The sequence below is a fragment of the Mauremys reevesii genome, linkage group 22 (assembly GCF_016161935.1).
Source record: "Mauremys reevesii isolate NIE-2019 linkage group 22, ASM1616193v1, whole genome shotgun sequence".
Lineage (NCBI taxonomy): Eukaryota > Metazoa > Chordata > Testudines > Geoemydidae > Mauremys > Mauremys reevesii.
In genome coordinates, this window is record NC_052644.1 from 17,285,083 (window position 1) to 17,300,486 (window position 15,404).

General features: G+C 48.8%; 1 protein-coding gene across 1 annotated transcript in view; it reads left to right on the plus strand.

The window, feature by feature from the left end:
* The first annotated feature begins 969 nt into the window (after positions 1 to 969).
* The window catches only part of LOC120388862 (butyrophilin subfamily 1 member A1-like), a 28,136-nt gene continuing 13,701 nt past the window's right edge, over positions 970 to 15,404 (plus strand). The window contains exons 1-6 of the mRNA XM_039510954.1: positions 970 to 1,000; positions 5,166 to 5,186; positions 7,896 to 7,916; positions 9,754 to 9,774; positions 12,294 to 12,314; positions 14,843 to 14,863. Coding sequence (XP_039366888.1) covers positions 5,183 to 5,186; positions 7,896 to 7,916; positions 9,754 to 9,774; positions 12,294 to 12,314; positions 14,843 to 14,863 — 88 coding nt within the window. The 5' untranslated portion in view covers positions 970 to 1,000; positions 5,166 to 5,182. The remainder of the gene's footprint in view (positions 1,001 to 5,165; positions 5,187 to 7,895; positions 7,917 to 9,753; positions 9,775 to 12,293; positions 12,315 to 14,842; positions 14,864 to 15,404) is intronic.

Genomic DNA, 15,404 nt, shown 5'->3' on the forward strand with positions numbered 1-15,404 from the left:
CCTCACATTGTAGTAACTGAGACCATGCATGTGCCTCAGGGATGGAGGGATAGTTGTCCTCCCCAAAGACCTTCCCCTAAACTGGGAAACCACATCCTGTGCAGAGCACCCAGTGAGGCTCTTTGACAATTTCCCTGCAAAGGAAGTGCTCATATTGACACAGGAATGTGTGCTAGAGCAGGAAATGGAACCTAGATACTCTGTCTTCCGATCCCGTGTACTCACTATGACAGCAAGGTATTGTCAGAAACTTTCCATGGGAATGTCTCCATTTCAGGTGGAAAAAAACTTTTTGGATGAAAAAAAGAACAAGAAAGAAGCAAAAGCATCTCAGTAGAACAAAAGTTTCTATTTCTTCCATATTAAAAAGGAATATTCTGATTTTTCAATTCAAAATGAAGGAGACATTGTTAAGCTTCGATTCAGTTACCCAATCATGTGGGGGCAGTTTAGGCACAGGTGCCAACTTCTTGATATCCTGGCGAGTACTTGACCACCTCTCTGCCCAACGCCCTGTCCCAACTGTACCCCTTCCCTCAAGGACCTACTCCTGCCCCATCACTTCCCGCTCCCACTCTGCCTCTTCCTGTCCTGCTCCAACCCCTCTCCCAAGAGTGCCCCACCCTGCTTCTGCCTCTTTCTTCCTTGGCTCCTCCCGCCCAGCTCCTCCTGCCTTGTGCAGAAGAGCTGATCAGTGGTGGCAGGAGATGCTAGGGTGGAGGGGGAGAAGCTGACTGATGGTATCCAGGGGTGAGCTGGAGCCTGTTCACACCGGTTCACACAAACCGGTTGTTAAATTTAGAAGCGGTTTTAGAACCGCTTGTTAACTGGCTTCCCTGCGAGGGAAGCTTTGATGGACTTGGGCTGGGAAGCCTGTAATTCCTCCTCCCGGCCACCAGGGGGAGATGCGTTGCGTTGCGCAGGAGCCATGTGGGCTGCGTCCTGGCCCTGTTGCTGCTGCTCCTTGTACTTCTGGCCGTGGGGCTCCTGCTGCTGCCGGGTGAGTCCCCTGCTGAGTCCTGCTGCTCGGGCTGCTCCCAGCCCCTCCCCGCGTGTGACTAACGCTCCCCCCTGCCCCCAGCCACAGCCCGTCTTCACCCCCTGCCCGCAGCCACCTGCAGCCAGCCCCTGCCCGCAGCGAGCCCCTGCCCGCAGCCAGCCCCTGCCCGCAGCCAGCCCCTGCAACAGCCACCCTCCGCCTGCAGCCACCTGCAGCCAGCTCCTGCCCGCAGCTACCCGCAGCCACCCCCTGCCCACAGCCACCTGCAGCCACCCCCTGCCGGCAGCTACTCACAGCCACCCTCTGCCACAGTCAGCCCCTGCCCACAGCCACAGCCCGTCTTCACCCCCTGCCCGCAGCCACCTGCAGCCACCCCCTGCCGGCAGCTACCCACACCCCCTGCCCGCAGCTAGTCCCTGTCCGCAGCCAGCCCCTGCCACAACCACCCTCTGCCCGCAGCCACCTGCAGCTACCCACAGCCAGCCCCTGCCCGCAGCCAGCCCCTGCAACAGCCACCCTCTGCCACAGCCAGCCCCTGCCCACAGCCACAGCCCGTCTTCACCCCCTGCCCGCAGCTACCCCCTGCTCGCAGCCACCTGTAGCCACAGCCACTCCCTGCCCGCAGCCACCCACAGCCAGCCCCTGCAACAGCCACCCTCTGCCCGCAGCCACCTGCAGCCACAGCCACCCCCTGCCGGCAGTCACCTGCAGCCACCCCCTGCCGGCAGCTACCCGCAGCCACCCCCTGCCCGCAGCCACCGGCAGCCACACCCTGCTGGCAGCTACCCACACCCCCTGCCGCAGCCAGTCCCTGTCCGCAGCCAGCCCCTGCCCACAGCCACCCGCAGTCACCCCCTGCCACAGCCACCCTCTGCCCGCAGCCACCGGCAGCCACACCCTGCTGGCAGCTACCCACACCCCCTGCCGCAGCCAGTCCCTGTCCGCAGCCAGCCCCTGCCCACAGCCACCCGCAGTCACCCCCTGCCACAGCCACCCTCTGCCAGCCCCTGCCCACAGCCAGCCCCTGCCCACAGCCAGCCCCTGCCCGCAGCCAACCCCTGCAACAGCCACCCTCCGCCTGCAGCCACCTGCAGCCAGCCCCTGCCCGCAGCTGCCCACAGCCACCCCCTGCCCACAGCCACCTGCAGCCACCCCCTGCCGGCAGCTACTCACAGCCACCCTCTGCCACAGCCAGCCCCTGCCCACAGCCACCTGCAGCCAGCCCCTGCCTGCAGCCAGCCCCTGCAACAGCCATCCTCTGCCCGCAGCTACCCACAGCCACCCCCTGCTGGCAGCTACCCACAGCCCCTGTCCGCAGCCAGCCCCTGTCCGCAGCCAGCCCCTGCCCACAGCCACCCTCTGCCCGCAGCCACCTGCAGCCACCCCCTGCGGGCAGCTACCCGTAGCCACCCCTGCCACAGCCTGCCACAGCCAGCCCCTGCCCACAGCCACCTGCAGCCACCCCCTGCGGGCAGCTACCCGTAGCCACCCCCTGCCACAGCCTGCCACAGCCAGCCCCTGCCCACAGCCACCTGCAGCCACCCCCTGCCCGCAGCCAGTCCCTGCAACAGCCACCCCCTGCCCGCAGCCACCCCCTGCCTGCAGCCACCGGCAGCCACCCCCTGCTGGCAGCTACCCACAGCCCCTGCCACAGCTAGCCCCTGTCAGCAGCCAGCCCCTGCCCACAGCCACCCTCTGCCCGCAGCCACCTGCAGCCACCCCCTGCGGGCAGCTACCCGTAGCCACCCCCTGCCACAGCCTGCCACAGCCAGCCCCTGCCCACAGCCACCTGCAGCCACCCCCTGCGGGCAGCTACCCGTAGCCACCCCCTGCCACAGCCTGCCACAGCCAGCCCCTGCCCACAGCCACCTGCAGCCACCCCCTGCCCGCAGACAGTCCCTGCAACAGCCACCCCCTGCCCGCAGCCACCCCCTGCCTGCAGCCACCGGCAGCCACCCCCTGCTGGCAGCTACCCACAGCCCCTGCCACAGCTAGCCCCTGTCTGCAGCCAGCCCCTGTCTGCATCACCTGCCCACAGCCAGCCCGTGTCACACTCCCTGCCTCCAGCCAGCCCCATGTCCACTGGTGCCCTGCAGTTCTTAGGGCAGTAACCCTACACACCTGCTTCAATGAGGGGGACAGGGAGCAGCTGGGACCCACACATGTGCACACCCTAGGGTGACCAGACAGCAAGAGTGAAAAATCGGGACGGAGTGAGGGGTAATAGGTGCCTATATAAGAAAAATACCCAAAAATTGAGACTGTCCCTATAAAATTGGGACATCTGGTCACCTTAGCACACCCCAAGGGAGTGGCAGGGACCCACACATGTGAAACGGAGCTCATTTCTAGTTCAGGCCCATCTTTTTAAAAAAGAACTTTAGGTAGGGTTAACATACATCTGTATTTTCCTGGACATGTCAGGCTTTTCGGTTCTTAAATCGCTGTCTGGGCAGAATTTTTAAAATTTTAAATTTTAAAAATTCCTCCTGGGAAAATACAGATGTATGGTAACCCTATTGGTACAAAAAATACATGCTCTGGCACATCCCTTAAATCAGAATTTTTAATAGGGAACCGGTTGTTAAGATTTTAGCAGCTCATCACTGATAGTATCTGATGGTGAGTGCAATTTCTGTCTCAAAAAATATACTCCATTCACTGGAGCTCACACAAGCCCTTCAGAAGGTAAGTGTTTGCTAGGCCCCAAACCAGAGGGTATGGGGATGTTCTTATTTAGGACTATAGTGGTTATATTAGCTCTGCATTTGGCTCTTTTGCTGGAATACTGAGTGCAGTTCTGTAATCCCCAACAGAAGAAAGAAGTTGTCAAACTGGAGAGGGTTCATAGAAGAGCACAGGAATGATTAAAGGATTAGATATCATGTGTTATAGTGATAGACTCAAAGAGCTCTGTCATGGTTTTACCCTCACTTGAAACTGGGGGGTTTCAAGTTGAGGACCAGCATGTATCCCCCCACCCTAAAATCCTAGGGTAGGTCCCCTTTTTGCCGCCACCACCCGGTCAATTACGTGGGCCGGGACACCCCTATTTTCCCCCTGCCTCTTTCCAAAGACATTCCCTGGGGAAACACAGATCAACTCACAGAGAGAGAAACCTTCCCCCTCCCCTCTCTGCCCGGAGATAAGTCTGTCTCACCACCGAGAGAGAGTTTCTTAGCCCCTCCCCCTGTATCCACAGTAGAGGGATTTAATCAAATCTTTATAAAAAGAATTTATTAAAAGAAAAACAAGAAAATACAGAATCTCTATAAGTCCAAGCTGGACACTCATAGGGTATAACCTTGCTATGTTCTGGAGAGAATCCTCTCTCCTTCTCAGTACAAACAATACAGGCAGAATTAAGAATAATCAATAGCAAACACACAGAATTGCAAACATAGGATTATTAGATGAGGACACAAAGTACCTTTCTAATACTCACTATTTTGACTAGAAGAAGTTAGTTCAGAAAGATGGAAATTTGTAGCAGACTTGATTAAAACATCTGGACTCTTGTAACTCCAAACGGCTAAGAACAACACACACAGAAACAGAGGGAAAAAGTTCCCTCCTAGGAGTTTCAAATTCTCTTCCCTGATTGGTCCTCAGGTCAGGTGCCTACCAGGTACTATGTTTTAACCCTTTACTAACTATTCATGACAAGCTCAATCTATTTAGTTCACCAAAGAAAAGGGGTGACTTGGTTACACTCTAGACGTATGTAGATAGAGAACATATATGTGATAATTGGCTCTTTAGTCTGGCAGATAATGGTCTAGCAAAATCCAATGGCTGGAAACTGATGCTAGGAAAGTCAGACTAGAAATAAGGTATAAATTTTTAAGAGTGAGGGTGATTAGCCAATGTTACAATTTACGAGGGTTTGTGCTGCATCTTCCATCACTGGAATTTTTTTCTAAAGGTACTGCTCTACTGCAAACATTAATTGTTTGGGGGAAGTTCTCTGGACCATGTTATAGATGATGGGAATGCTTCCTTCCAGCCTTAGACACCATGATGTTAATTGTGTCACTTACTCCCTCACAACTATTCTCCAATAAATACAGCTTTTGATATTTCAACTATTAGTTATCTTTCTACTTGGCCATCATATTACAAAAGGTGCTATTATTATCTTTAAATATATTGTTTTTCTTTTTAGGAGACTTGGAAAAGAGAATGAGTAAGTCTGTGGTCCTTTTTCTTCCGTGTTCTCTACTTCTGTGTAGGAGTCTTGTAGAATGAAAAGAAAAATCATTGAGTTATTAGACCTCACCCCACTTTCCTGTTTTGATAGAGCAGGAACTGAGACATAGTTAAGATTTGATTCAGTTACAAAATAATGTGGGGTCAATGTAGACACAGGTGCCAACTTTTTGATTTCCTCGTGGGTATTCATCCACCTCTCTGCTCCAGGCCCTGCCACTACTATACCCCTTCCTTCAAGCAAGGCTGGATCTAGCTTTTTTGCTGACCCAAGCAAAATATTCTGGCTGCCCCCCACCTGAGCTATGGCCGCCTCCCCCCCACCCGTGGCCTCCCCCACCCGCACTGTCTGGTACCCTAGCCCTGGGCTCCTCACCTCCAAACATGACCTCCTCGTTCATTACAGCAATTCCCATTTACACTTGCAGTGGGGATCAAACCGTTTCTCCTATTTTTATTTCACTTTAGTATAAATCTCGCCCCCTCCCCCCAACCACATCTTTAGTGCTCCAAATGCACATGGGAGGCATAGGGACTAACCCTCAAACCTTGTACCCATAAACGGATGGGGATCTATTAAAGAGAGTTCAGGCAGAGGAGTGGGTGTGGGGGTGCTTGGGGCTCTACACTGGCAGAGAAGCAGGGTGTGATGTACTCGCAGAGGAGGGTGGAGGAGGAGAGGAGGTATCAAGAGGGTTGCGGGATAAGAAGTGCAGGGGAAGGGGGAAGTGCAGGAGGAGAGGGCTGGGAAAGGGTTCAAGGGGAGAGGTGCGGGAGAAGGGAGAGTACAAGGGGAAGGGGTGTAGTGAAGGAGCGATGGGGGGAGGTAAAAGCAAAGAGGCTGTGAGCGGGATGGGGGGTGCAGGGGCTGAGAGGGGCAGGTGCTAACAGCTGCTTCCCCAGCCCCCTACAGGCAGAGCCGAGAGGACAGACACTGACCCCCACCAGGTGCCCGAGCTGCGGGAGTCCCCCGGCAGGGCAGTATCCCCTGCTGCCCCGCTCAGAGCCGGGCTCTGCCTCTCCCTGCCCAGGGCAGGCAGCGCAGGGCTGTGGTGGGGGATGTGGGTGGCGGGCTGGGTCCAGGGGCAGGAGGTGGCAGCTCCCTGGCAGCTTGGACTGCCCAGCCACTCTCCCTGTCAGTGTGTCAGCCCAGATCCGCGCTCCCTGCCCAGTCCAGCGGTGCTCTGCACAACCCACTCGAGCAGGGAAACACTGCGTGGCCCTGGGGAGACTCAGAGCAAAGCAACAGCGGCAGCAGGTCCCCTCCTCCCTGCCTGCATCTCTGGCCCCACTTCCCTCTCTCCCTGGCTCCTCACACGCAGGCTGGACTGGAGTTCAGGCTGCCCTGCCGCTGGAGAGCCAGAGCATCATCCCCCGGATCTGAGCCCCTCTCTCCTTCGCAGCCCAGGCTCAGCTCCAGGGGATGATGCACTGGCTCCCCAGTGGCAGGGCAGCCTGAACTGCAGTGCAGCCTGTGCAACTCAGGCTGTCATGAGCGCCATGTAGCAACTGAAGCCAAAACTGCAGTGTCAGTTCCAGCTCTGCCTGAAAACCTCAGCTGACAGGGAACATGTTGGTTCAGGGCCGGTTTCCGGCTTTTTGCTCCCCAAGGGAAAAAAAAAGGGGGGGGGGCGGAGGGGGGAGTGCAGCCCCTTGGAAAGTGCAGTCCAAAGCACATGCTTGCCGTGCTGGTGCCTAGAACTGGCGCCCCAACCTTGCCCACTCTAACTCTGCCTCTTCCTGCCCTGTTCTCCCTGCCAAGAGCGCCCCACCATCATTCCACATCTTCCTTCCACGTCTCCTCCCCCACCAGCGCCACCTGTCCTTTCCACAAGAGCTGATCAGTGGTGAGCAGGAGGCGCTGTGGTGGAGGGGGAGAAGCTGATTGGTGGGGCCTGCCTGTGAGTGCAATTTCTGTCTCAGAAAAAGGGTACCCCTTTCACTGGAGCTCACACATGCCTTTCAGTAGGAATGTGTTTATTAGGCCCCAAACCAGAGAGCATGGGGATGATGTTAATTAGTACTCTAGGGGTTACAATAACTCAGTATTAGGCTCTGTTGCTGGAATACTGAGTGCAGTTCCCGTGTCCCCAACTGAAGAAAGAAGTTGACAAACTGGAGAGGGTTCATAGAAGAGCATCAGAATGATTAAAGGATTAGAGAGCATATGTTATAGTGATAAACTCAAAGAGCTCAATCTATTTAGCTCACCAAAGAAAAGAGGTGAATTGATTACACCCTAAACATATGTAGATAGAGATCATATATATGATAATGGGCTCTTTAGTCTAGCAAAGAATGGTCTAGCAAAATCCAATGGCTGGAAAGTGAAACTAGGAAATTCATACTAGAAATAACATTTAAATTTTTAAAAGTGAGGGTGATTAATCATTGTTATAATTGACAAGAGATTATGGTGCATCCTCCATCATTGGACATTTTTTTATAAAGGTACTGCTCTACTACAAACATGAATTGTTTGGCGGAAGTTCTCTGGAGCATGTTGTAGATGATGACGGTGCTTCCTTCCGGCCTTAGACACCATCATTTTCATTGTGTCACTTGCTCCCTCGCAGCTGTTCTCCAATAAATACAGCTTTTGAAATTTTAACTATGTTATCTTTCTTCTTGGCCATATTATTGCAAAAGGTGCTATTGTTATCTTTATTTATTTTTTCTTTTTCAGGAGATTTGGAAAAGAGAATGAGTAAGTCTTTGTCCTTTTTCTTCTGTGTGCTCTACTGCTGTGTAGGAGTCTTGTAGATTGAAAAGAGAAATCATTGAGTTATTAGACCTCAGCCCACGTTCCTGTTTTAATAGAGCAGGAACTGAGATATTGTTAAGATTCGATTCAGTTACGAAATATTGTGGGGTCAGTGTAGGCACAGGTGCCAACTTTTTTATTTTCTCATGGGTACTTGACAACCTCTCTACCCCAGGCTCTGCCACTACTATACCCCTTTCCTCAAGGCCCCGTCTTTACCCACTCTAACTCCCGCCTCTTCCTGCCCTGTTCTTCCCCCTAGAGTGCCCCACCCTCATTCCACCACTTCCTTACTGAGCTCCTCCCCCCTCAGCGCCTTCTGCCCTCTCCAGAAGAGGTGATAAGTGGTGAGTAGGAGGCGCTGAGTTGAAGAGGGAGGAGCTGATTGGTGTGGCCTTCCTGTGAGTGCAATTTCTGTCTCAGAAAAAGGGTACCCCTTTCACTGGAGCTCACACAAGCTCTTCAGTAGGAAAGTGTTCGCTAAGCCCCAAACCAGAGGGCATGGGGATAAAGTTAATTAGGACAATAGGGGTTATATTAGCTTAGTATTTGGCTCTGTTGCTGGAATAATGAGTGGAGTTCCGGTGTCCCCAACTGAAGAAAGAAGTTGCGAAACTGGAGAGGGTTCATAGAAGAGCACCAGAATGATCAAAGGATTAGATAGCATGTGTTATAGTGATAGACTCAAAGAGCTCAATCTATTTAGCTCACCAAAGAAAAGGGGTGGCATGGTTACACTCTAGCCATATGTAGACAGAGAACATTTATGTGATAATGGACTCTTTAGTCTAGCAAAATCCAATGGCTGGAAAGTGAAACTAGGAAAGTCAGATTAGAAACAAAGTATAAATTTTTCAGAGTGAGGTTGAATAGCCTTTCTAACAATTTACAGGGGGTTGTGGTGGATCCTCATTCACTGGACAATTTTTTCTAAAGGTACTGCTCTACTGCAAACATGAATTGTTTGGGGGAAGTTCTCTGACGCATTCAATAGATGATGAAAGTGCTTCCTTACGGCCTTAGACAGAGTGATGTTCATTGTGTCACTTGTTCACCTCACAGCTATTCTCCATAAAGAGAGCTTTTGATATTTTATCTATTAGTTACCTTTGTTCTTATCCAAATATTACAAAAGGAGCTATTGTTATCTTTAAATATATTTTTGTTCTTTTTTGGAGAAATGGAAAAGACAATAAGTAAGTCTGTGGCCTTTTTCTTCCATGTGCTCTACTCCTTGTTTTGATAGAGCAGATTACTTGGCTAATTTTGTCAATAACGTACATGAACACTTCCTGGTCCTGAGCAGTGCTGCTCATACATTGTTGAAATTTAAATAGACTCACCCACTACCTGTTTGTAGCTTCCAAGAACCATAACGCTCTTGCAGAGACACACCATGAAAGGCAATGTACACATTGAAAGGACTCTGCATTTAAATAAGCAAATGGAATTCAGCTCATGATGTAAATGGTGTTACTGCTCCTTTCATGGCAGAACCCATATTAGCAGAGGAGCGTAGTGTTTCATATTCACCTTTTGCTAGTTACTTGTGGCAAAGAAACTTCTTTTTAAATTAATTAAAGCAAGAATATACTCTCCTCTATCTACTATGTAGTGAGATAGGAATGAGGCTAGCCCACAGATTGAAGAGCTAATTGACTATCCATCGCCAATATTTATGCTAATCAACAAAGAAACTATATCATTCAACCTTTTCTATTCATAAGTCAATGGAAATACACTGAACTGTTTTCTTCTCCTCCCCATTGTTCTTTTGCAGAAGAACTCCAGGAGGAAAAGCGTGAGTTTTCCTATTTTACTCAGTAGTTACAGTTGACTAACCAAACTTCGTGTGCCCTGTATTGGTTGCAACAACTTCAGCGACAGTAGGGAAACTATCATTGCATACTCCGTGGATCTGGGAAGTGGGGGGGAGGTCTGTGTAGATTACTATTGAATCGTGGTATGTAATCAAGCCTAGACCTCACCAGCTCTTTGCAAAGAAAGTCATAGGTGCAGGGATTCAAGGGCAGTCGGGTATGACAGAAAGAAAATCCACACGCTACAGGAACCGAACATATCCATTCAATGAAGAAGCTCTGGCTGGGGAGTGCAGGAGACCCGAGTTGCTAGTGATGTGCCTGACCTTTTTGTAACTAATGTTGGAGAAAAACTTGTTCTCACTTTTTGGTTGGGTTCAGCAGAATCACATACTTTATTTTCTCTTTACGATTGTATAGAGGGAGGGAGTGCCCTAGGACACAGGGTTGCCCCATTCCTAGGCAGGTCTCTCTCCAAGTAAACAATTACAACAGTCATTTATAATTTTGTTACCTACAATAATGAGCAACAGCTGCATTTTGTTTATACATAGGCTATTTTGTTATCTTATTTTTCTCAGTTCTATTCAGATGCCAATTTACATTCCTTATTATCGAAACAAGGTCACAACGACTTCTCCCACAGTTCTTTCCCACTCACTTCACACAATCCTTGCTTCTACAAATCTCACATTATTAGGGTTACAGCTAGCCTGACTCTTGCTAACAGAGACTGTCATGCATTGAAATCTCTGTCTGTTCTTGCTCTATTTCCACACTGAGGCCATGCAGACACTCCACCCTGTCCCTCAGGGATGGAAGAATTGTCCTATCCCCACCCAGGGTAGGCAGCTGGGGTGGGGAAGAGCCCAGGACATGGTGGGGGGCAGCCAAAAATATTTTTGCTTCAGGCAGCAAAAAACCTTGAGCCGGCCCTGCCTGTTCCCCCACTCCCAAGAGTGCCCCACCCTCATTCTACCGCTTCCTTCTTCAGCTCCTCCCCTACCCCACCCCCAGTGCCTTCTGCCCTCTCCAGAAAGAACTGATCAGTGGTGAGCAGGAGGCACTGCGGTGGAGGAGGAGCTGATTGGTTAGGTCTGCCTGTGAGTACAATATCTGTCTCAGAAAAAAGGGTACCCCTTTCACTGGCGCTCACACAAGCCCTTCAGTAGGAAAGTGTTCACTAGGCCCCAAACCAGAGGGCATGGGGATGATGTTAATTAGGACTGTAGGGGTTATATTAGCTCAATATATGGCTCAGTTCCTGGAATACTGAGTGCAGTTCTGGTGTCCCCAGCTGAAGAAGGAAGTTGACAAACTGGAGAGGGTTCATAGAAAAGCAGCAGAATGATTAAAGGATTAGATAACATGTGTTATAGTGATAGACTGAAAGAGCTCAATCTATTTAGCTCACCAAAGAAAAGGGGTGGCTTGGTTACACTCTAGCCATATGTAGACAGAGAACATATATGTGATAATGGGCTCTTTAATCTAACACCGAATATGGCTGGAAGCTGAAACTAGGAAAGTCAGACTAGAAATAAGGGTTAAATTTTTAAGAGTGAGGGTGATTAGCCATTGTTACCATTGACGAGGGGTTGTGGTGCATCCTCTATCACTGGACATTTTGAGGGGGCGGGGTACTGCTCTACTGCAAATATGAATTGCTTGGGGGAAGTTCTCGGGCACGTTTAATAGATTTTGAGAGTGTTTCCTTCCGGCCTTAGACAGTATGATGTTCATTGTGTCACTAGCTCCCTCACAGCTATTCTCCAATAAATAAAGCTTTTGATATTTTAACTAATAGTTACCTTTGTTCTTGGCCATATATTACAAAAGGTGCTATTGTTATCGTTAAATATTTTTCTAATTTTTAGGAGAAAAGGAAAAAACAATAAGTAAGTCTGTAGCCTTTTCCTTCCATGTGATCGTCTCCTCTTTTTGATAGAGCGGATGACTTGGCTGATTTTGTCAATACTGTATATGAGGACTTGCTGGTTCTGAGCAGTGCTGCTCATACATTGTTGAAATTTAAATAGACTCACCCACTACCTGTTTGTAGCTTCCAAGAACCATAACGCCCTTGCAGAGACACACCATGAAAGGCAATGTACACATTGAAAGGACTCTGCATTTAAATAAGTGAATTGAATTCAGCTCATGATGTAAATGGTGTTACTGCTCCTTTCATGGCAGAACCCATATTAGCAGAGGAGCGTAGTGTTTCATATTCACCTTTTGCTAGTTACTTGTGGCCATGAAGCTTCTTCTAAAATTGATTAAAGCAAAAATATATTCTCCTCTATCTACTACATAGTGGATAGGAATGGGGCTAGCCCACGGATTGAAGAGCTAATTGACTATCCATGGCCAATATTTATGCTAATCAAGAAAGAAACGATCTCATTCACCCTTTTCAATTCATAAGTCAATGGACATACACTGAACTGTTTTATTCTCCTCCCCAATGTTTTTTTTTTTTTTTTTTTTTTTTTTGCAGAACAACTCCAGGAGGAAAAGGGTGAGTTTGCCTACTTTACTCAATAGTTACAGTTGACTGACCAAACTAAGTGTGGCCTTAATGGTTAGAACAATTTCAACTGCGGAAGGGACGCTATCATTGCATTTCCCATCGATATGGGAAGTTCTGTGTAGATTACTCTGGAATTGTGGAATGTCATCAAGCTGTGACATCACTTGGCAAAGAAAGTCAAAGAGGCAGAGGTTCAAGGGCAGTAGGGTACGATAGGAAAAACATCCACACGCTACAGGAACTGAACATATCCATTAAATGAAGAAGCTCTGGCTGGGGAGTGTGGCAGGACCGAGTTGCTAGTTCTGTGCCTGACCTTGTAGTTACTGAGGCCATGCAGACACTCCACCCTGTGCCTCACGGAAGGAGGGAGAATTGTCCTTCCTAAAGAGCCTCCCCGAAACTGGGAAACCACATCCCGTGGAGAGCACCCAGTGTAGACTCTTGGAAATAGAACCTAGATACTCTATCTTCTGGACCGGTGTATTCACTATGAGGGGAAGATGTTGGCAGAGACTTTCCATGGGAATATTTCTATTTCAGGTGGAAACAAACATTTTGGGTGAAAAAAAGCACAAGAAAGAAGCAAAAGCTTCTCAGTAGAGGCAAAAGTTTCTATTTCCTCCGAGTTAAAAAGGAATATTCTGATTTTTCACTTCAAAATGAAGGAGACATTGTTAAGTTTCGATTCAGTTACCCAAACACAGGGGGGTAGTGTAGGCACAGGCACCAACTTTTTGATTTCCACAGGGGTCCTTGACAACCTCTCTGCCGCAGGCCCTGCCTCTCCTAACCTCCTTCACCTAAGGCCCCATCCTTGCCCGCTCCCACTCTACCTCTTCCTGCCCTGTTCCTCCCCTCCCAAGCGTGCCCCAACCTCGTCCCCTGTCCCACCTCCAGCGCCTTCTGCCCTCTCCAGAAAGAAATGATCAGTGGTGAGCAGGAGGCACTGCGGTGGAGGGGGAGGAGCTGATTGGTGGGGCCTGCTTGTGAGTGCAATTTCTGTCTAAGAAAAAGGGTACCCCTTTCACTGGAGTTCACATAAGCCCTTCAGTAGGAAAGTGTTCGCTAGGCCCCAAACCAGAGGGCCCGAAACCAGAGGGATGATGTTAATTAGGATGTTAATTAGTCACAAAGGAATGTTTGCTAGAGTAGGAAATAGAACCTGGATATTCTGTCTTCGGGTCCCATGTATTCTCTATGAGAGCAAGGTGTTGACAAAACCTTTCCATGGGAATATGTTTATTTCAGGCCAAAAACTACTGTTTGTAATTAAAAAAAGAACAAGGAAGATGGAAGAGCATCTCATTAGAGTAAAAAGTTTCCATTTCCTACATATTGAAAAGGAATATTCTGATTTTTCACTTCAAAATGAAGAAGACATTGTTAAGGTTTGATTCAGTTATGAAATAATGTGTGGGCAGTATAGGCACAGGTGCCAACTTTTTGATTTCCTCGCGGGTACTTGACCACCTCTCTGCCCAACGCCCTGTCCCAACTATACCCCTTCCCTGAAGGCCCCACCCCTGCCCCACCTGTTCCTACTCCCACTCTTCCTCTTCTGACGCTGCTCCACCCCTCTCTCAAGAGTGCCCCGCCCTCATTCCACCTCTTCCTTCCTCGGCTCCTCCCCCTTAGCGCCTCCTGCCCTCTGCAGAAGAGCTGATCAGCGGTGGGAAGGAGACGCTAGGGTGGAGGGGGAGGAGCTGATTGATGGTGTCTGCTGGTGAGTGCAATTTCTGTCTGAGAAAAACTGTACCCCATTCACTGGAGCTCACAGAAGCCCTTCAGGAGGAAAGTGTTCACTAGGCCCCAAACAAGATGGCATGGGGATGATGTTAATTAGGACTATAGGCATTATATTAGCTCAATATATGGCTCGGTTGCTGGAATACTGAGTGCAGTTCTGCTGTCCCCAACTGAAGAAGGAAGTTGTCAAACTGGAGAGGCTTCATAGAAGAGCACCAGAATGATTAAAGGATTAGATAACATGTGTTATAGTGATACACTCAAAGAGCTCAATCTATTTAGTTCGCCAAAGAAAAGGGGTGGCTTGGATACACTCTAGCCATATGTAGACAGAGAACATATATGTGATAATGGGCTCTTTAGCCTAGTAGAGAATGGTCTAACAAAATCCAGTGGCTGGAAACTGAAACTAGGAAAGTCAGACTAGCAATAAGGTATACATTTTTAAGAGTGAGGGTGATTAGCCATTGTTACAATTGATGAGAGGTTGTGGTGCATCCTTCATCACTTGACATTTTTTTCTAAAGGAACTGCTCTATTGCAAAAATGAATTGTTTCGGGGAAGTTCTCTGGTGCATGTAATAGATTTTGAGAGTGTTTCCTTCCGGCCTTAGACAGTATGATGTTCACTGTGTCACTTGCTCCCTCAGAGCTATTCTCCAATAAATACAGCTTTTGATATTTTAACTAGTAGTTACCTTTGTTCTTGGTCATATATTACAAAAGGTGCTATTGTTATCTTTAAATATATTTTTTCTCTTTTTTAGGAGAAATGGAAAAAACAATAAGTAAGTCTGTGGCCTTTTCCTTCCATGTGCTCTACTCCTCTTTTTGATAGAGCGGATGACTTGTCTAATTTTGTCAATAAACGTATATGAGCACTTTCTGGTTCTGAGCAGTGCTGCTCATACATTGTTGAAATTTAAATAGACTCACCCACTACTTGTTTGTATACTCCAAGAACGGTAACACTCTTGCAGAGACACACTATTAAAGGCAATGTAGACATTGAAAGGACTCTGCATTGAAATAAGCAAATGGAATGCAGCACACTATGTAAATGGTGTTACTGCTCCTTTCATAGCAGAACCCATATTAGCAGAGGAACGTATTCACCTTTGTTAATTACTTGTGACCATGAAGCTTCTTCTTAAATTGAATAAAGCAAGAATATAATCTCCTCTATCTACTACTTGGTGGGATAGGAATGGGGCTAGCCCATGGATTGAATAGCTAATTCACTCCCCATGAACAATATTTATGCTAATCAATAAAGAAAGGATCTCATTCACCTTCTTCAATTCATAAGACAATGGACGTACATTATAC